Here is a 22,759-nt window from a genome sequence, read left to right on the forward strand (position 1 = left end):
CTAATGAAGCTGCATTTATTCTTCTCCCATGGGCTGGGTGCATGGCCATGACTGGAAGCTTATGCCGAGAAGGAAAGTTTAAGCACCGAATGACGCATTGCAGGTTACCAATGAATCTGTATTCGTACCTGCATCTTCCACACCATACAACTCCCATTTTGACACGAAAACACCACACACGCAGACATAAGAGACCCTACTTTTAACAGCAAGGTCCTCATCCTGAAAAACCTGACGTACGTCCAGGATCGGGACGACCTGCAGCAAAATTCAGCACATAGATTACACCACGCGAGAAGGGGCCCGGTTTCTGTTTAGTGCAGGAGTCCCCCATGAATTTTGCTGCAACGTGTGGGAATAACTGACCCCCGAAGGCCATCCCCCAACCTTCTGAGAAAACGGCATCACAAACAGCTGGTTTTGCAGAGTAAAGGCGACAAGGCCACTGTGTGACGCTGCCGCGCCCCCGTTTTGGGGGTGAAAGGCAGCATTTCGGCTCTCCTCCGAGGGAAGGGGGCAGGAGGGCGCCGCAGCCCCGTCCTGCCACGGCTCTGCGGGACAACTGCGAGGGCGGGAGCCGCCGGGCTCTGTAGCGCGCCGGGAGCGCGGCCCTGCGCTGCAACCGGCAGCCGCCCGCCCGGCCGCGGGCACCGCCGCGGGCCCTGCGGGCCCTGCGCGCACCGCGTCCTGCCCGGTCCGGCTCGGCCCCTGCCCGGCTGCGTCCTGCCGGCTCGGCTCGGCCCCTGCCCGGCTCGGCCGCCAGCGGCTGCGCGCGCCTCTCCCCTTCCTCCTCCTCCTTCTCTTCCTCCCCCTCCACCTCCCGGCGGCCGCTGCCCCCAGCAGGGATGGAGGCCATCGAGGAGCTGGCGCTCAAACCCTGCACCTCCTCCCTCTACCTGCGGCCTTTCCGCCTCTGTTACCGGCAGGTGAGTGGCGCCGGCAACTCGACCCTTGGCGCCCGCCCAGCCCCTTCCCTCACGGCCGGGCCATCCCGTCCCGTCCCCCCGCCCCTTCCCTCCGCCGCGGCCGGACGGCGGGGCCTCTAACGCCCCGTCGCGGCGCGGAGGGGAGGGAGGCCGAAGGAGAAGGGCCGGGCCGGCCCGCGGGCCCCTTGGTGTCCTGTCACCCCTCTGCCTCCGCCATTTTGGGGCAGTGGCGGTGTCGCCGGAGGAGCGTGCGCCTCAGCCTCATGGCGCCCTCCCGCCCCGCGCCGCGCGGAACCGCCCCTCAGGCGGCCGCTCTGCCCCTGCCCGCCCGCCGCAGCCTTCCCTGGCCGGCGGGGAAGGTGGAGCGCTAGGGGGGCAGTGGAGGTAGCCCGAAAGGCCAGTGCCTGTGGAGGGCACTGCCTTGGGGTGTGTTGTCAACTCCAGCTCCTTTATGTGCCCCGGGTGCCCGCGACCTCACCAGGGTCTGGGCTGTCTCCTTAACCCCGTTCTGTTTTTTCGGTTCACCTTTGAGCGGGGCACCTCTTGGTTTGGGCCTTGCTTTGGTGCTGATCGTTTGCAGATCGAGCCCGTTGCTGGCCAGCCCTCAGCCAGTAACAACCAGCAGGTTGTTACTTACATGGACAAGTTACGCCGCTGCTCTGCCAGGCCAGCCTCAGCGCCAGCACGTAGGAAGCCAGGAAGGAAATCCCTTTCCATATCATGTTTATATCAATGTGAGTCACCTTTCAAGGGATCCCTGAGAGCTGGTACTTCCAACAGTGGCAGAAATGCAAGGTGTGAAAGGAAAGTAGCTTCTCGAAGCGTAAAGTGCTGCGTGTTCCTTGAGCATTTGCGGGGAGCGAGGTCGTGCTCAAACCCAGTTGTTTACTCTAGCTGACGATGCAGCATTGCCCGGTCCAGTGTGAGCTTTTACCCAGGTAGAGGGGTAGAAGTGGAAATGCAGAAGACTTTGGACAGCCCTAGAAATGCATGTTGCAGACCACATCCTCTCTTAATCCTTTGCTTTGCTTCTAAACACAGTTGAAAATGCAGAAGAGGGAATGTACATGGAGGAGGTGTGTTTAAATCCAACAGTGAGATAAGATACAGAAAAGGAAAAGTGAGGGTTCAAATAGTTTGCATCAAAACAGATGAACTGATTTTTTTACCTTTTTTAATACATTTTGTACATGATTTTTCTAAAGAAATCTCTCTTCTCGTTGGTTGGGTTAAGTAAAACAATTTGATTCGTGAACAGCTGAAAGCTTTACAGTGAATTAATTATTTCTTTTTAGGTATCAGAAGAAAACCTGGAGAACGATTCTTTCATGTTTTGAACTTTTGCTGGCTTAGTATATAACTGACAAATCTTACTTGTTCATTTTAATTTCTGAGTCATGCTCTATTTACATGAAAAAATGTCATTTAATTAAAATTTACAAAACAGTATTACCAAATTACATTTAATTAAATACAAGCGCCTAAATGTGATGAGTATGGTGAAGAAGAAATAAGGTCACGTGCTGTGATTTGACAGAGACCAGCATTGCCACCAAAAGAAGTAGACTTGCCCTTCCTGCACATCTTGCTACTTCCTCTCCTTGCACAAGTGTTTGTGCAGCAACATCATGAGCTGGATCAGGGATCTGGTCCAGGTCAAACCTACTCTGGCCAAAAAAAAAGTTAGTTTTAACTTAAGGTCTCTGATTCAATTCAAATGCTTATGCTGGCACAGGGGAGTTGGTAATGTGGTGGTTAGGGATGAGTGTTTGGGGGCTGGTTGAGGGCAGCAATTGTTTCTCTTGGCCACAGCGCTGTCTTAAAATGAACATGAAAATGTAGTGTATATGGCATCTGTACAGAAGATGACTTGGGTCCAGCCTACTGAGAGCATAAGCTCAATGAGTGTACAAGTGTTTGCACCTGACCTGAGACGCAGGCCCTAGGTTTATTAAAAACACATTTTGCATTTTGAAACTGACTTACTCACCAGAGGAAATACTAAATATTTTTAGTCATTTGACTAATTGTTTCAAAGGCATTTAGGTTTGCTGAAAACCCCATTAAATACCTAAACAGTTAAGTGTCTAAAATCTAAGGGAGTTAGGTGCTTGATCTGCCTAAGAATTTTTGAAAATTCCACAACTCATCTAAAACTGAAAATGATTTCCAAAATCTAGCACTTGATCTTAATGGTTTTATGCTGAGTACGTCCTCCCCTTGTTAATCTTATTTTTTTATTCACTAGCTGGAAAAAGAAAAGAAACTTTTCTTCGCAGTTCCTAATTGGTGTTGTATCTTAAAGTAAAATTAGTTTCTGCCTTCCATGAATTCCTTGCACCTGCTTGCTGAACTTAACCCAAATCTAATAAAAAAGTCTGTCTGAATAACAGAATACTCTAAATGAGGAAAATTTAAATAATGGTATTTGTTGCACTGTGAAAACAGAGACTAGTTGGGATACTTTATGCACTATCTGGCATCATGCTGTAATTGGAAGGCTTGGGGTGGTCTTACAGATACTTTTTGTGAAGCTGTAACATGTCCCCTATAATTCATTGCAGTCTGAAGAAGATTCATTGATGCATATTTTTGTGTTTATATAATATTGATGAAGGTTAATTTGGGCCTAGAAGATTGAGATTTTGAAATCTATTTTCAAACAGATACGCTCCTAAAATAGGCATTGCTATTTCAACATAATTCCTAAGTCCAAAGACATATATAGAATTAGAGTTATTTTATTAGTTTGGGGTTTTACAACTACTGCTTTTCTGTACAAACAGCAAACTGAAAGAATTTTTACATACAACATGTGATTTTAAGATTATTTCAAGGCACTCAGGAACACTTATGTTACAGCATTGATTCCTAGACATTTCATCATGAGCACATACGTTACAGAACTGATTCTATGGCATTTCATCTAAGTATTAGGCTACTTCTGTGGAAGTAATTTTGATCCCATCGCTATAGCTAAAACAGTTAAGTCTGCATCAGTTAAACATAAAATTAGATATAGGTGATTTATATCACAGCTTATTCTGCTAGTCTGATTTTATTCATTCAGCCCACACGCCACTGAGTTATAAACCTCTGTTGTTTTAGCAGGTTTACAGACCACCAGAAATTTGCAAGACATCAGGGGGTGAAATTTAAACAAAATGCTGAGTAAATACTGTTGTAAGCCCACACAGGTTATGCGTGTGAAGAAGATTGTGGTCACACCTGATCAAGAGTGGAGCCAAAGACTCAGATGGTCTCCTACCTGTTCATCAGAGGCACTTAACACATTCAAAACTGTAGGCCCAAAGATTGGATTAGTGTTTTGGCCAGTTGAGGATTCTCCTTGAGTATCCGGATGTTCAGACAGGGCGGTGTGGGCACACACAGGAACGGAGAATCAAGTCAGGCCATTACTATCATGTTAGAGAAGACTCCAGCAGCATCTTTCTAGGTTTGTGCTCAAGTCCTAAGTTTCCCTGTGTTTTAAGAGTTTGAGTCGTTCTTTGGATTGAACCTGTTGTATTTGGTTACATATAGAAATACTCTTCCAAAAGATCACAAGAAAAATGTAGGTTTCCAGGTGTTTAGCTGTAGTGAGGATTGTCATAAGACATAGGAGTTCCTGAAGTTACAGCAATTTACGCCCACAGTGGATCTACTCTTCCAACAGAGGGTCATGAGATCTTTTCATGAGGTCTTTCACCTTCCTCTTCCTCTGCACACTCATATTTTAAATGAAAGTGATGAGCTCTGAGTGTTTCCTATAGAGTGTAAAAGTAGGTGTACTCCTTCTGAAAGAATTCTAGGTTTTGAACCATGCGGGTTGAGGCAACATGCAGCTTGATGTTAGGCATGCAAGCTATGGGGAGTAGCCTGGCTCTCCAGACAAATCACTGTACCGACTCCTTTTTAAAATTATTTATTGTGTATTTGTATAGTGCAAAGGTAGAAAGGGGAGTGCAGTAAAGGAGTCATGAAATTCAGCAGACTAGGCACATTTGGTTAGGGCCAATATGGAGGAGTAAAGTACAGTTTAAAACTATGTTCTTCAAAATAGACATCTAACAGCTCCACAAAGTGAACCTCATTTTCTGCTTGGGATTTTCAGCTGTCAACCCTGCTCAAGATGGGGCCCTCAGTCAAGTAAGTCATGTTATTTTAAGTGGGGTGGCCTGAGGGTGAGAGATGGACAAAGTACCTCACATAGCCTGATGAATATCCTCTTCATTTTGTCAGTAGGAACCCTGTTTACATATTTCTGTTCTGCTTGGTACTGAAAGAAGAGAATTAATTTATCTCACATATAGGGTAGCATCTGGCTAGTTTTAATGTGTACTTGCCCCCAAAGTGCAAACTGATTTGTTGTCTAAAGTGGCTTTACTTTTTTTTTTTTTTTTTTTTTTTTAAACATATATCACCTCCTGAAGAATTGGCTTCTTTACCAGGAACTCCATGGTAAATCTCTTTTCACTTTTTCCTATTGAAGTTTTTCTGCTTTTCATAAATAATTTATTCAAGAGACCAGAGGGATGGCTAATGAGAGATTAACTCAATGCCCAAGGGCTAGGGCATTTCCCTGGGATGTGGTAGAGTCAGGCTGCAAGATCTTGCTTCAATTAATAGTGCTTCCCACATCACAGGAGAGTGTGCTCACTGCTGGGAAACACATTTCTGTGTAAAGCTTCAGCTCTCTTTTGTGTGTGTTAGCCAGGCACTGGCCTATATATTAGACAAAAAAATTACCGAGTTTAAGAATTCTGCTGAGACTAAGTCATGAAGTACACTCTGAGTAGTAACAGTTGAGCAGAGTTGTTAGGATTTTGGGCAGCATTAAGTATCCAAATGGGAATCAGCACCTGAGCAGGGATTTCGGTGGTTCTGCATGTTGGATTTGGACCCTAACACAGGGCTTTGACCGGCAGAGCTCTGATGAATCTTGCTGTAGTAATTTAAGAAGTTACTGTATGCAATTGTTTGTCCCCATGCTAGCAGTTATTACCTTCTGAGAATCAGCAGAAAGGAAAGTAGTTTTTTGCCAGCTCTTACTCTGCTGTTCCAGTTCAAACCCACCTCCATCGGCCCTTTAAGCTAGATTACTGAGTTTTGCATAGAACGAAGTGAATTGCCTTTGCATATTCTTTTTGGTGACCTCTGTGCTGGGGACAGTACCCTTCAAGGGGAGGCAGAGCATCAGCTGGGGGGAAGCATCTACCTGGGGGAATAGTATCTTGAGCTGTTACAGAAACTTTTGCCCAGAGTTCACATATCAAAGCCTTTGTGGATCTAGCCCAGACTCCTCTAGCTTTGTTTTTGAAGGTTGTTCTGGCAAGGGAGCTCTTGCCACTGCTTCCTCACATTGTATAAACATATATGTGCATTCTGCCCGGGAACTTTTAGAAGTTTGCTACTAGACTAATATCAACTGGCAGTAATTTTCCCAGTATGTATGTAAGTGAGTTTGTATTTCAGATCTGTGGAATGGTGAATGGGCATTTGTTTAATGATGTGGGATAAACCTCAAAAACTTCATGCATATCGACTGAGCCATATAGTCAGTAGTGGTAAATTGGAACTATTTGCTCTTTTGTGAGCTTCACATTGCTTCCGCACTTCAGAGTAGTCCAGTGCCTGAGCATCACATTTCCTCTATTGATTTAATGTTTAGAATCATTCATTTTGAAGATAAACATGAAAAATGCTCCCTTCAATTTCATTTTAATGCATGATGTTTTCATGCAGTGTTAAAGGAATTCAGTTATAATCTCTGAGTTGTACAGTCATTCTAAAGTAATTTTCAAGACTATTGTAGATTTTAACACATCATAAACTTTATAACGGGTAGAAGATGTATTTCAGGAGTAGTGTGCAATTCATCAGTGAAGAAGGAATTTCTTATTTCTAATCTTGAATTTGCTACTGCTTTCTTCTGTGACCATAAGCAACCACCCTGTTTCTGTGCCTTACAATTTAACTGTCTTGGAGATGTCATGAAGATTAAAATATGTATATATGCAGAGAGAAGTGAGGCCTATATCATTAATGTCATGAAAACTTTGAAGAAGAAAAAAGCAAAGCAGTGGAGTGCTACAGTAATATTAAAAATCTGATTTTACATTCAGAATTTTTTTTAGTATGATAATAGCAACATGAATGTGCCCAGCTGCCTGAAATATTCTCTGGAACTTCCGTCTGCTTTTTTATAAACATAAAACATTCTTTTCTATTTTGACAGTTAAAAATGATGCTGTTGAGGGAATAAACAGATTTTAAGGTTACCTGTTGAAACAAGTAGGTCTTCTGTTGAATCTTCAAAAGGTTCCAGTAGTAGGAAATATGCTACCAAGTAATACATTTATTTGCAGTTCATTTTTTCAAAGCAGTGGTGCAATAAAAGATGCCATTTTTTCTGCAAAATTTGTCTCATTTTATTCAGCATGTCAAGTCGATTATGTCAGTATATAGTATTAATCTTAAATGCAAACATACCACTTCTATCTCAGGAAGTCACTGAGCTGCAAATTGCAGGAGGCTGAGTATTTTAAGAATATATTCTTCCTTAGGCATCTTGGCTTCTGGCAGAGGTAGGATCCTGGATGAGACAGATTTTTGATCTGACTGATCTGACTGCTGCTATGTTAACTGGGTATTATGGTTGAAGTGCAGTATAATTCTTTTATATGGGTGAAAGAAATGTGAAGTTTTTGCAGTGACAGCATTAGGGAGTTAAACACTGAGGGAACATAATTTCCTTGGAAAGAAACAGTCGTCTTTGCAATTAGAGCACAGGTTTAAGAAAGGAAGTTAAGGAATCTAGGCATATCTGCTTCTGGCTCTGCTATATACCTTTAATTCCACTCTGAAAATCTGTACAAGTTATTTTTGTATGAGACATTTATGAATTACTAAAGGGAGAAATGAGACGAATTAGTTAATAAGAGTAGTAGTTGAAAAGAACACTAGTATTTGGTTTTGTTTCAGTGAGTATTACATTGTATTAGTCTTAATTTTTTTATCCAGCATGCTTTGACAAGTGAATGTAGGGTTCTTTGAAGTAAATACGTGAAAAGTAGTTGGCAGTGACAAAACTTATTATTAGGTCAGTCATATTATGATTTAACAAACTTATGACAGCAAATGTCACTTATTGGAAAGAATAAGGCTCTGTCGAGCATCTTTTATAGCATTCTTGCACAGGGCTGAAATCTGTCTACGCTTGCATAAATGAACATTAAAATCTCATTTAATGTCATCAATAGCTAGACTACTTGGGTTACTGTGCAATAGCTATGAAGTTAAGACTATTAGGAGGAGTTATGTAAGTTGTAGTTAGTTTAAAACGGTATTATTCAAGTTCTGATACGTAGCTCACTGAGGCCCATTGAACTATTGTAGGTCATCCATGTGAGTCAACTAAGAAAAGCAGATCAATCATCAGCAGATTTTAATGTGCTACAAAGGGCTGCAGCTTCACTGGAAGATGTTTCCAGGTCTGCAGATGAAGAGGTTGAAAACCATTGGCTTTGACAATACGACTCCAGTAGCCTCATCTGCAAGGGCTTGTCTACACAGGACTTTCCTGATTAACTCCATGTCTTATTCTACAACAAAGAGTCTGGTTCTGTTTACGTTAAACCATTTTCAAAGTACGATTGCACTTTGAATTCATACCCTACCTTAATCCATGTTAACTTTCCAGTGCATGCCCTAAGGGAGCAGTAAACTAAACTGAATGACTGTGTCCATGCAGTGGTTTAATGGAGTTTAACTAGCAGAATTCAAGTTAATCAAGGTACTTATTTCAGATTCGTTTTCTTGATGTCCTGGTATAGACAAGCCCTAAGAATAAAAGTGGTTTAGTTCTAAGTGAATGAACCATGTTATAAAATCCATCACTGAGATTTTATTATCTTTTTTGTGTGTCAAATACAACTACTGTAGGGTATAAAGTAGTCTTTTTTGACTTGTTTGGTACCGTCTCTTTTGTAGTAATTGCAGTTAGATCTGAGAAATAAAATAGTGTTTATGTTCTGCAACAACTAAGTGCTTTATTTGGTTTTCACTTTGGATCAAAATACATATGTTTGCTTAAATAGCAGAAACTTCTTTTTCCCAGTACAAAAAATATCTGTCATCTGAATCATAATTTCAGCTATGACATTATGTGTATTTGATATGTTTTAAAGCAGATGAATGTTGTAACATTTTAAGTGTTTATAGCAAATCTGAGTATTATGGAAATCAGACATTTTCTGTAAATGGGAATATTCTTTAAAATGTCTGGTTTTGATGGTCTGTATGGGATGAAATTATACTTTGTTATATTCCTGAAAATACAAGTGTGTTTTAAATATTAATTTTTACCTCAACTGTTGCCATATTTAAACTAAATTTGTATTTTCAGCTGTAACTCATAAAAGGTCAGCTCCCGTGCTTTGAAAACTCTGCGCAAGTTGATGTTGCATAAATAAGCATGTTTTACACAGCAGGCATATAAAGTTAACTGCCCCCTTGACTTGCATTCAGATTAATTATTCTTCATAATTTTTAACTAAAACAAGTTAAAGAACTTAGCTTTTTTGGTACTGTCCTTCAAACATTGATCAAAATCTTGTTAATACAGTAACGCTAAAGTTTACTGAAGTTTAAACAAAGTAAAGCTCAGTTTTTCTTAGTGGTCAGCTCATGTCACACTAAAGCCCTGATCACAGATCAAAACAGCATTAATTATTTGTTTCACGTTGTGGTTGCTGTGTCAAAATCCTCTAAATACCTCTTGTAGCTGGGAGGGAATCTTACGGCCTGTGACAGAGCAGCTGGTCTGGACATGGGCTGATGCCCCAGTTGACAGGTTGTTGGATTAGAAAGAATATCAAAGGCAGTGAGTAAGATTAGGGATAAGTGAACATCTGACAGCAGTTTGCAGCAGGGGAGAACAGATGATAAACAATGGGAGCGGGGTGCGTGGGGGGGGTGAGAGGTGAGAAGGCCATGGGAAAAGTGTGGCGGCAATCACTAAAGCTCCAGGTTGCTGAGCCTCATGAATAGAACAGGAAATGGGATTTGCTGGGACAGATGTGCTGAGCGGTGATGAATACATTATAGGGAAATGAGGCTAAACTCCTAAAGGTGAGAGATGTTCTTTCTCTGAAAATAGAAAATATGAGAAAAGAAAAGTTTACCCTCCTGGAGAAGTAAGCGTTAATACTTGAAAACTAATGCAGAAAGAAGTAATGCTAATGGTGATTTTAATTAAACAGTTATTCCGCAGTAGCATTCATGAGGAACTCTAGGTCATGTACTTCTGGCATAACAGTCTTACAGTGCTATTACACATAATAGTATCGCAAGTATTTATTTTAAACCTAAGACTGCACAAATGGTAGAATAGTTTGAATGCTGGAACAGCCTGAATGGAGGCTCTGACTGGATAATGCTCAGACGCATATTCTGTATCTGGCATGTATTATATAGCACTCACATAACATATGTTTGATCCTGCCACCGTTAAAAGAGAGTCATACTGAGTGATCTTGTGAGGTCCTTCCAGCCTTGACATTTTTTCAATTCTGCAAAGTGATTGTATGCTTGTAGAAAATGATACATAGCTGTTCTGTTCCTTAGGATATTGTTTCTGTACTTCACAAACTTCTTTAGTTTATATTCTTGATAGATCCTTTTCCAATATTTATGATAGAATTATCTCAGAAAGCCAACAGAAACGTTTTGTGTGTTTACTGATAGGACTGTATGTCAGTTCACTGACTTAGAATTTATTCTGTGGGGTTTTTTGTTTTTTTCTTTTAAAGCAAATCTCATTAAAAACAACTCAGATTAACATTTTAATAGTGTATTACTTCAGCAGAAGGAGGAGAGGCAGAAAGTATGATTGTTGACGTTGCTCTGAGAAAGTATCAATAAGATTTGTTCTCAGACATCTAGAAGTTTATTCCACAATGTATTCTCCCAGTTTGTTTTACAAATATGAGCTTGCGAAAATAAAGTAGAAACACAGACTGTGAGAGTCACCAACTGGAAAACATAAAGCTCAATGGTATAAGGACAAGAGGTGACTGAGCTGTAATGGGAATGCCCACCATCTGTCTTCCCTGACCTCAGATCTCCCGTATGTTCTGCCCCTGTCCTCAAGATGAGGAGACATGTATCTGGGCTCCTTTAGTCCCCGTTTGCTCCTAGCCATGTGTACTGTAACTGTAGCCCTAGCTTTTAAAAGAACAAGGGATTGTACCTAGAATCTGGGATGAATATGTATGTATGGTCTATAGCCTTGCTTCATGGAAGTAGCTGTTCATGTTGCAGAAACGCCATGTGTGGTATTTTGACCACAGCGGCATCACTTGAATACAGCAATTGAAGAGTCCGTAGAGCTCTGGAGTTCCAGAAGTTCCCAAAAATTAGTGATCAACAAAGATTGTACTTCAAATGGGCATAATAATAAATAAAATGGTGGTAAGCATGGCAAAACATGGATAAAAAAGTCCGCTTTACTGATTCTGGCAAGCGTAACCACTATTCTATTAGTTCTGTTTGCCATAAAACTTTGAGTTTTACATTTGCATGAAACTATAACTGAAGAACTTACCATTTGTTACAGTCAGTTCCCATTTTTAGAGTGGTTGAAGATTATTTGCAGTTGGCTTGCATAATTCTTTAGTTTATATCCCAAGATTTAAACTGTTATAGGGTCACTGTCATTGTGAAGGGTTCAGAAATACTGCAGTAAAACACAGAACTGCAAATCACTAAATAATTCAATTAATTGAATGCCAGTTGTATATGACTTTTAAGCAACAAGTATTTCTTTATACCAGTGCTTTCTTCAGATGACAGGTTAGAAGATGTTTCCAGGTTACTTCTTGAACCTTTCTGGTATTATCTTTTCTGAACGGGAAGATATGAGGAGATGACCTCTGCTATGGGAATCAGATTTCAGTTGAGTCTACCAAAATTGAGAGGTAAAAGTGAAATTAAGAAAACAGGAAAACCTGGAGCTAGTTGCATCTGTCACTTTGAACTGATTTTTGGGGGGTGGGGAGAAAGGAGAGGAAGAAAAGCCCTGAGGATCTTTGTGAGGAGGGTCTGTGAGAAAGTCTTAGGAGAAAAATCTAAAGATTGTTACTAAGCCTTGGCTTCTATTAGCCCCCTGCTGCTGTTCTTCATCAAGTTGTTTTAATGGCTTTCAAAGCAAGTGAGTGGAAAATGGTTTCTCTGGAACTTTAAGGAGACTGAACTGAAAACTGTCATTGCTTTATAAGTAAAACACATCAAAGATTGATGGAAGAATTGCTTGTTAAACACATTGTGGATTTTAATTAAAAAAATGGGAGATATCATAAAAGAGACATCAGATCATCATAACTACCTAAAGGTGAAAGTTTAATGGCTTGTCATCTGCTCAGGAACCTGTGTTAAGTATCTCTTTCATAGCTTTTGTGACCCTCTGTGTGTGTGTGTGCATGTGTGCAAGATATTTTTTTTTCCCAAGGTTTTTTTTTCCTAGTGTACATAGGGAAAAGTACATGAATGTAAAAATGTAGGTGGTGGTTACTGTGCTTTTTAATTTTCTTTACCCTGTGTTTAGGGATGCCTTCTTCTGGTATATTTAATTATCTAGTGCTTCAAATTCTTACGTATTTCTGAAATAGTTACTTTTCTTTGTGTTGCAGTGTATAAATGTCCTGTGTTCGGTGTGTGCAAAGTGCACTTGTGTATCATCTAGTAATTGTGTGAGTGTTTCTTCTGGAACCTGGTCCTCTCACTTTCTTCTCCTCTCCCCACCTTCTTTTCCCTCCACAATCCTCCCAGTCAGTAAATAGTGTGGGTTTTGGAGTTGTTTAGTACATCTAATTAGAAAAAAAAAATAGTGGGAAAAATAGTGGGCATAGAAAACAACATTTTCACTTGGGACATTGAGCTTCATTCTTTTAAGCCAAATGCTTGTTCCGATATGTCGTGCAGCATATGATCAAGGTGCGTTTTTAGTAAGCAAATACAAACAATTGTTTTAAAAGACTAAAAGAATTCCTCAGCAGGCTGATAAAGTACACTGTGCATTATTCGCTATCCATCTTAAGTTTTCAGAAATGTTCCATGTTGTAGTTTCAGTTTTAATTCAGGAGTTCTTTCTGGAGTTAAACAGCTACATTTATTCATGATTGTGACTGGATCTGATTCTTAATCTAGAAAATCGTTTTTTCCCAAGAGCCTAATATGTGATGACTGCAATTACTGTACATTTTCTGTACGTGATATGCTTAGAAATGCTATATATCATCAAAAAGTATAACATTATTTGAGTGATTCTTTAAGATTTAATGACATGCAGGATCATTTAAATTAGGAATCTGAATATTGACTATGCAATCAACCACATAGAATTTGATAACTTAGTGTTATTATTTTAAGGGTTTTTTTCAATTTGTCATTTTAGCTGATGCTTTAGTGATTTGTAATAGTTATTTGTGAACTTGGAATAGATGTACCATTTTGTTTTGCTGCATAAAAAGGTTCTACACTATAAGTGGGTTTGGACTATGAAAGGCCAGATACTGAGATCCTTAGTATGTATATTTTTATAAACTTTTGAAATTCCAACCTTACTGAACAAAATGATACTTTTGCTTCTCTCATTGGTGAGGCCAGGTCTTCACTTGCATTGTTTCTACTTAATCCTAGTTTAGGCAAAGACTAAAGCAATTTGACTAACAGATATATTTTTGTTTTGTTTTCTTAGAAAGTAGATGACTGGAGTCACAGCAATTCACTGCTTTATGACCAGAAATTACATGTTCTGACAAACTGAGCTGGAAGTCAAGATGTGGAAAAAATAGGGGAAACAGATACGTTTGTATATTGATAGAACATTGTAAATAATTTTAAAGTTTGTTTAGTATATGAACCTATGTAGCTGTTGTATATATTCTTGTCTTGAAATGCTGAAATAAACTATGACTGTTGGCTTCATTCAGTTTTGCTTTGGCTTTAAGACATACCTTTGTTATTGTTTGGTCACTTAAGCTTGTTGAGCTTTTGAAGCAGCAGGTTTAGAAGAAAAGTTGGCTATCATGTCTTTTGGCAAATCTGTCTGAGAATTTCATATGTATGTCTACACTTAGCACTCTGCTTCCAGCGTTGTAACATTTCTGACACTTTCAAATATTGGACAGAGGTAGGCAGTTTCTGGCTTACTTTGTGCTCTTTAGAGTGACGTTTCATAGTGCTGCACTTTGTATGGCCTAAAATTTGATCTGTAACTCATCTCATATGTGTCTTTCAGATAACTTAAAGAATAACATGAGGTCATTGGCTTCCTATTTAGTGAAACCAGTCAGTAATCCTAAGTACAGAAATGACAACTATAGTACTTTATAGGATAGTTCCATCAAATTGGAAACCTGATTGTCTCCCTGATTGTTTCTGTAAACCATGCTTTTTTCTTGTTGAGGAGAGATGGTTGACCTGTCAGTCTGGAGAACCCTGTTTCTTTTTATCTCCTTATTTCTCTTTGATCTGTCTAGGAGTTAAAACCTCTTGGCAGGTCTCTCACAAAACTCATGGGAACGTACAAGCCTCCCCAAGAGCATTATGGTACACTTCATAGAGAAAGATTAATTTGTAAAAGTAACAATATAAATGTCAAAATTTTATGTTGGGGAGGGTGGGAGAGTAGAGATTTAATCACACCTAGGGGCTGAAAAAAGCTAGTCGGGGAAACTGTTTCACTAAACGTAAAATCTGTTGGAATATTTGCTTTTGAAGTATTTCTCAAAAAAAAACAGGTGAATGCCAGTTGGCATTGTGTCTGCCCTCCCCTCTGTCCGTACATTCTTCTGCAGCCCTTATGATAGAGCAGTGCATGCCTTCCAGTCCTGCATTAAGTGGGATGACAAATCACACCTAACAGTTGCGCCTTGGGGAAAGGATAAGAGACAAACAACTTTCTGCAGTGCTATGTTTTATACACTTTTTGGTCAGAAAAGTGTGTCTTGCTCGTGCAAGGGAAGGTGTGTAATTGTCTGTAGCACTTGGGGAAGTTAATACTTCATTCTCAGACCAGCCCTGCTGAGCTGTGGAGTGAATTTGTGACCTTCATTCTTTGTCTTAAGATTTTAGGCTCTTCTTTATATGCTGAGTTCATGCCATTGCATGCTCAGGGTAAAGTCTTAGAGAGCTTAAGGTGTCTTGGTATTCTGTTGAAGGAGCCAACAGAAACGACAATAAATAGTTTTAACATGCTCACAGTATTCAGTACTGTTGAGGAGACATGCTAAAAATCCCAGGACCTGGTCTACGAAAACCCTTGCAGTAAGCGCTAGCCTTGAGTTCTTATGAGACTTGGTGGGTAGGAGGCATCCTTCCCTGCTCTTACTTCACCCTGCAGACACTGCAGTGCTGCACCTGCCATCGTTCCCAACTTTGTTGAAACTTAGGATCTCCCGAGTGCTGCTTGATGACCTTGGTCATTCTTGTTAATGCTAGTTCTTTGTTGGCGGGTACCACACTGGTGTGTGATGCAAGGTGTACAGTTCATTGAGCTATATTGTTCCTGCATTGATTTGACTTCTGCATCAGAAATATTTTGTCCTTTGTAAGTTATGAATAACAGAATAGATTTGTTAATTACTTTTTCGAATCATACTTTTGTGATCCACGCTACTGCTTTACAGGTGCATTTGCAAAAACAAGTATCTTTGAAGTTATGCATGATGAATTGTTTTCTGCGTTTTGTTGGGGTTTTTTTAAATCCAATTTTAATGATACTATACACAGGCTTTTTCTTATCAGTGTTCTTCTTTAGGTGACATGGTAGTTTTTTGTTTCTGAAATTAGAACAGTGTTCCTCAACTGCATAGTTTTTGAATGCAACTTTATTATCTATCTATCTATCTATCTATCTATCTATCTATCTATCTATCTATCTGTCTATCTACCTAAAAATGAAGTGGTCCAGTACTGTGGTAGAAGAGGGATATTTTTTTCTGCTGGCTCTTTGTCAACCAGAGAAGATTTTAATCAGACCCTGTGGAAGTTGCAGTGGAATTTGTTAGAATGACTGAAGAGGTAATGAGAAATATTAGACAATTGATGGTGGTGATTAGCATTTGGCTGAAATACCAGTGGCAACTTAAACTGTGGTTTTATGGTGTTGTCAGTGTTTTCCTGAATGGCATAGTGAAATTAATGATGAAAGGACAGGGTTTTTTTCCTTCCTCTTTTGGATGAGGGTCATGACCCAGGGTAGCAAAGAAGAAGAAATTATGTTTGTAGGCGTAGTGGTTGCCTTGGGACTGATGATTTTAAGGTTCATTTTCTCCTTCTACTTTACCTGTGTTTGCTTCTCTCCCTGTTGTGCTTGCAGAGATGAGGTGAGAGCCCTAAATCCTGGCGAAGTCAGTGGGGTGAATGTCTCTGAGTCAGAGACTCTACATGAGATTGCCTTCAGCAGTCCCAAATTCTTTGGGGTGCTATACCAGCAAGTGGTCAGGCAGATCACAAGTTGTGGGAATGTGATTTGGATCAAAGCAGTGTTTGTCCAGTATGTATCATTTGGAGAATCCCCTTCCTAAGGGGTTGAAAAGATATTTTGACTAATGAGTGCACAGGATGAGTACAGGAAGGAGTTCAAGAATATCAAGTGAGGTTTCTCATCTACTGTACGGTCTCGGACTCACAATGGGTACTTTATATTGAATATCTTGAAACAGCTACTACAGACATAATTGATCTAGGTATGTTATGACGAGTGCAGAATTATTTCCCCTGCCTGTCATTAAATATCTCTAGTCTGAAATTTCACAGTCAGACCCTTTATCTTGGTAACTCTGTGGTCAAAAGAAGCAGCTGCCAACAGACTAGAAAAGATTAAAATATGCTTCCTGGAGATGTTTTTAATTCTTTTGGTCTCTTTAAAAAAATTTAAAACAAAGTTTATTTTTCTTATAGTTAGCTGTGTCTCAGTAAAATTGAGCAGTTTGGAAGATGTTGTCTTTAGTGCCTTAGGACTGTAAGTGCCATTTTCCAAAGGAATTTGCAGGAATCAGTGTCACTGAATTTCACTAAGACCTCATCACGTTGCAGAACAGAAACAGTTTTAGGACAAATATTGCAGTTTAAATCCCACCACAGATTATGACATTATTCAATAAAGGTGTTTACATGTTATTTGGGGGTTCTGGCATTTGCCTGAAATGACAGTGGTTCAGAATAAAGTCTAAATTCAGATCTTCCACCTTTCCAGTGATTGCCTTAAAAGTGAAGGTTACTGAATGCTACAATGTGCTTTCTTAAGTCTCATCTTTTGGAGTTGTTCATGAATTATTATAAATTGGAGCACGGATATAAACCCATGTGTCTTGTTCTCCAGATTTGTTTATTACTGAACCATGTTTGTTTGTTTGTTTCTAACTCAATGAATATGTAATGATGTATACAAATAAGGAAAACTCCAGAAAAAGAAAAGAAACACAGAACACCTAGGAGCTCTCAGCAGGCCTCTGGCTGAGATATTTCCCTGGCTTTTATTCTCTGAGCTGGAGCCAGCAGATGTGCCTCCTGGATCTGTGTTTCTCAGCCTCTTAGGTTGTTGAGGGAATTTTATTTTTCATTTTTCTTAATGCTCACTGGTTGTGTAATGTGTACCATAAACTAAAAAGAAAAATCCATGCTCCTTTTCCACAGGGATGTACTTTTAATGTTAGTATCTTTTTTTAAAATGTTTTTTAATGTTAGTTTTGCTTGTCCGGATAGAGAAAGACAAAAGGTTACCATTTCTGAACACGTTTTACCCAGGACAATTGTCTCAATTGCTTCTAACTTTTGATCTTCTTCAGAGTAAGAGCATTAATGCCATTGAACATCATCAAATCTAGTATGCCCTTAATTATTTGGCAGATCAGAATTGTAGAATGTGAGACATGAAATTACAGGTACAGTTGTCCCCTCTTTTGTGTGGCACATACCTTTAATGCAGTGGCAACGTGACTGGCAATAGAGAAGACTTCTTGCGCTGAGTTGGTTTAGTCACTAGGTGACATCTTTAGTGTGGCTCAGTGTGTGGTTGCAGAAATGTTTGTGCTGTTTGTAGGCAGGAGACCATGCAGAAAGCAGGGAAAGGGAGGGTGATACTGTTTTGATAAAATGCTGATTTAGGTCAGATTAAGCAGAAAGCATGGCAAAAGAAATCTTAGTAGTTTAAATTTCCTGAGTTTTTGTCTCTTTGATAGTAATTTTGCAAATAAATAGTTACTGCAAATTGCGTGAGGTTTCTTTTTTAACAGTAACACAAACACATAGGGAAAAGATTACAAAAATGGCCTTTGCTGTGCAGGTTTTCAGCAAGTATGGATGTAAGTGACTGTGTGAGATACGTAATGCATCTGTTTGAAAGTACAGTACTTTACAGAAAAGTATTTTGCTGTCACGTCATCTGAATGCACAGTTTACAAATAGTATTATCTCTGTGAAAACATCTTCCATTATTAGAAATATATTCCTTAACTATGTCCAGTCAAAGTTTCAGATTTCATGTTTTACTATAACTTTGTGGCAAAAGTAGTGTTAGTAATTTTGTAAATATGGGAAGTGTATGTTCCTTTTATCCCTGCAAAATAAGAAAGTGTGTCACAGACTTCAAGGGGAAAACACAGTTTAGTGAAAATGGGAAAATACATGCAGCAAAATTCAGTAATATGACAGGAATTTAGAAGAAAGAGCAGTTGAATACTGGCTTTTGAATTTTGTCATATATATAATAACACTAGAGTCTGAAAATTCAACCTATTAGCAATTGGTTCCTTTGAACAGAATTAGAGTTAACTTACCTCTAGGAAAGCCCCGTCTGTATCTCAGTTTATAACCTTAAATTATATGCTGACCTGGCAGTAAAATGATGTGAGAAAAGTCATAAATTTGACCTTTGTGCGTATCATGTTTCTTAACACAAGCACCGTATCCTTATTCTTTGTGGTATAGATTTCAGTATGCTACTACATATTTGCCTTGGAATAAAGCATGTTTGATATATGTGTGCAATTGTTCTTAATCATGATGTATATTAAAAACAGAAAAACAAGGCGAGAAAGGAGATTTGACTTAATTTAGAATACTTATATGTGCTTAATTCTCATGTTTTATAAATTTCATTCAAAGGTGAGTGATCTTACTGATAGCTGAATGCCAAGCTAAACTGCAACAACTCCATTGTTGAAAAGTACACACAAAAAACAAACTGTGACCTGAAAAGTAAACTTCCAGAGGATTATACCAGAAAGTTTACTTACACATCAAGTATCTTAGTTGTAATTGTTCTGGCAGTTGATGTACATAAAATGAACAAAGTGGCTTGGCCCAGTATTGCATTAACAGTTGAATAAATGAATGCATTCTCCATTGTTTGTTTTACCTCCTAAAGTGTGAAAAAAATTGCACCTTTGAACAGTAAACTCTATTGCCATAACCATCTGTTTGCAGTTTCATTACAAACTCCTACCAGAATAACCCTCACTTTGAAGAGAAAATTGATATGGGTTGTAAAAATTACAGTCTATGACCTTAGGTTTTATGTCTCTTGAGGTATCCCTGGTGTGGTCTCCACTGGTATACATTATGATTTCTTCAAGAAGTACCTTTATGTCTTCAAGCTAATTTCAGGTAAGAAGACAAGTCCATGCCTCATAGATTTTGCTATCACATAGAGCTGAGCACCTCTGTCTCTTGTTCAAGATCCTTATACATAAAATGGGTGTAGTGGAGACCACAGCAGCTTTGCCCTGCCCTGCCCAGAACTGGAGCTGGCATGTGTTTACTAGTGTTTAGTATGATCTGTCCCCATGAATTTTGCTGGCTTAGTCTTACTTCTGAAATTGTTAATACTGTCAATTAAAGCCAGTTAGCAGCAGTAGTATTTGTGCTTCAGAATGTTAATTTTTAGTGCTGTTGAAGAGTCACCAGTTTGTGTATTTTTGGATGCAGATTCTACAAAGGCACTAAAACCAGGCATTTCTAACGGAAACATTTGAATATGGGTATGTTAAAAACTGCAAAACGCCATTATTTGTAATCATGATGCTTTTAAAATAAACATTCTGGATAGTTTAGTAATGAAATCTTACAAGCTTTGTTTAAAAAACAAACCCTTCCCCCCTTCCCCCCCCCCCCCCCCCCCATTTCTCTTGAGCTTAAACAGTGGCTTGTTTAAAAAACAGTAAAATTCCATAACACTTAAACTCTTTTGAAGTAGTTCTTCAACATCAGCAAGTAATTCTGCAAATTGCTTTTGAAGATGAGGCTTCATTTACTCCAGCGTGTGCAGTCTGATGGAGTGGATTAGTGGGTGTGGGCTGAAATTGTAATTTAGGCTTTTTTGTGTGCATGTGTCTTTCTCAAGAATACTCCTTATCAGATACATCTTTATCCTCTTGGAGTAATTTTGAATAGACCAAGGCTGCTCTGTTTAATAGTCATTGGTGAAAACTCGGTATGTATATAATGGCGTCACATTCATGTTGACTACTAAAAATATTTTTTTTTCATCAGGTTTTATTGTAGAGCACTTTTTGTTTAATCAGATCAGTTCCCAGAACCAGCTGCTTGTGTAGTTATGCAAATGTCAGCGATGAGGTAGGGACAGGGGTAGAGCAGAGATGTGCAGCTGGGGTAGAAAAAAGGGCAGCCTGGGTTTCGATCGACTTACACTGTTACGGGACTAGGACTGAGTGAGTTTAACACCAACACTTTGCATTTAAGTTAGTAGTTATGTAATATGATAGCCAAGCATAAGACAGTTCCCTCATACTGCTGTATACATTCAAAAGGGGAAAAAAAGGGCCAGGCACTCAACTAATGCAAATTAGAATGATTTTATTGATTTTATTATATATTTTTTTAATTGAGTTGCATGGTTTTATGCCAGCTGAATGTGCTTCCTCTCATTTTGAAAGATAATGTAATACTTTCTTTGAAATCTGTAATTACAGAAAAAGACCGCTTTCTCCCTGCTTACCACAAATCAAACCTTTAAAGTAGACAAAAAACCTATGATAAGTTGTTATTTCAAACAGATTTCATGTGCAAAATAGTCTGTTCAGGACAGGGTTTTTCTTTTAGATGAAAAAGTTGAATATTAATTGTCCTTGAATTTTTGACAGTTCCTTTATACTTTCTTTGTGGATGAAGAAGATTTTTAGATACAGCATGGCAGCTCTCTAGCTTCTATAAACAAAACCACCCCACTAACTTATTAATCCAATAAAAACAATCAACAGGAAACTCTTAAAGCATATAGAACAGGTATTTTATTTTATTCTTACTTGGAAAACCTCACAAGTCCAAACGTGCTTTAGCTGTCTTTGATTTCTGTTCTTCATACAGGTTTCACAGTATCACGTTAACTACTAATGCTTTATTTCTTTAAAAAAATACCGAACTTTGGCTTTTTGAAGGTAAAACTGGTGGTTTATTTATTTATTTATTTACATAATTTTTGTATGTGGCATAGTGCTGAAAAGACTATGGAAAATATTCGTACAGTGCAAGGTAATTTAGTCACTAATTGTATGATAGAAAATTGAAAAGCATGAAGTGTTCAGTCCTGAGTTTGTCCTGGAAGTACAGCTTCTGTGGGCACGTCAGTGTGGATGTTGGAAACATTATGTATTGATTATATATAACAAAGAGTTATAGCATTAATAATTCAGCTGGCAAGAAATGGTTTATATTAGATTATAAATCCTCATATGTTTCCACTGAAAACTGCTACAGATGTGACATCAGATTCCATTAAGCTGAAAAAAGAAATGTAACAAGGAAATGTCAACTGATAGGAGCACTTCTTCTGTAGCGGGTGGAGAAAGGAAGGGAAAGGTTCGTTTACAGAGGGATGAGGCTTAACTTTCAGTATTCAGTATCTCCTGTCTTGCTGGGTTTACCATAGGGGAAGACCACTCTGTTTAGCCCAAGAATTGTGACTCAAGGTGAAGCAGCAGCTAATGCACATCTTCAGGGCATATTTTCCCATTTGTAGGAGCATATATTTTATAAACCAAAAAGTACTGAATTACTGAGTTGCGTTTATTGTGAATTTACCTCTTGGCAGCTTTTATTGATCATAAAAAGCTGAATATGACTGAAAAGCATTAAGTTAAGACTACTTAAGGAAATAAAGATGGCAGGAGCTGAGTGTGTTGGTGCAGATTTTTGTGTGTCTTCATGAGTCAGTTTCTTGATTCCCCAGGCGTGCTGCTCATCTGGAGTAACCTGACAAAACCCCATCTAATAAAGTGACAGCTTTAGTGTTCTCTTGCCATGTGTTTCTGGGCAGCAAGTAGACACCTCAACAAGAGAATGTAATGAATTTCCAGATAGAGGCATTGCCATGCACATTGATATTAATCTCTGTAGTTAAATTTGTAGAAGATTGGTTGAACGTGAAAATGAGTGCAATAGAAAAACAAGTTTTACACATGTTTTTAAAGAAAAACATACCCTCATAGCTTTTAAAAAATTTTTTGAGAAGAGAAAAAAGCAAAATCTGATTATTCCTCTAGGGAGTTTTACTGCTTTGTTACATGTAAATCATTAAACAGGGACCGCACACTTGCTTGGTTTTGCTGACTCTGGTTTAAGACCGTTATTTGCCAATTAATTCTCTTATCTGTTTTTCTTTACCTATAGTGTTATTATTTTATTGCCTGAAGCATGGTCCTTTGCATTAAGGACATTAACTGCTTTTGTGTCTTAGGAGTGTGGAAACAGTAAATGAAGCAATGAGAACAGAGTTATTTTTATGTTATAATTGCTTCAACTTTTCGAAT

At 39.0% G+C, this 22,759-nt stretch overlaps 1 protein-coding gene across 2 annotated transcripts in view; it reads left to right on the forward strand.

The window, feature by feature from the left end:
* Nucleotides 1–722: 722 nt before the first annotated feature.
* Nucleotides 723–22,759, forward strand: part of NUDT14 (nudix hydrolase 14) — a 61,201-nt gene continuing 39,164 nt past the window's right edge. Inside the window, exons 1-2 of one of the 2 annotated variants that reach the window (XM_074869055.1) lie at nucleotides 844–926; nucleotides 19,521–19,598. Coding sequence is in view for 1 of the 2 variants with exons in the window: in XM_074869054.1 (XP_074725155.1) it covers nucleotides 846–926 (81 nt within the window). In the remaining variant the exon portion in view is untranslated. Of the gene's footprint in view, nucleotides 927–19,520; nucleotides 19,599–22,759 lie in introns of both variants that reach the window. The other variant, XM_074869054.1, reaches the window with a different exon arrangement.

The sequence above is a fragment of the Strix uralensis genome, chromosome 4, assembly GCF_047716275.1.
Source record: "Strix uralensis isolate ZFMK-TIS-50842 chromosome 4, bStrUra1, whole genome shotgun sequence".
NCBI lineage: Eukaryota > Metazoa > Chordata > Aves > Strigiformes > Strigidae > Strix > Strix uralensis.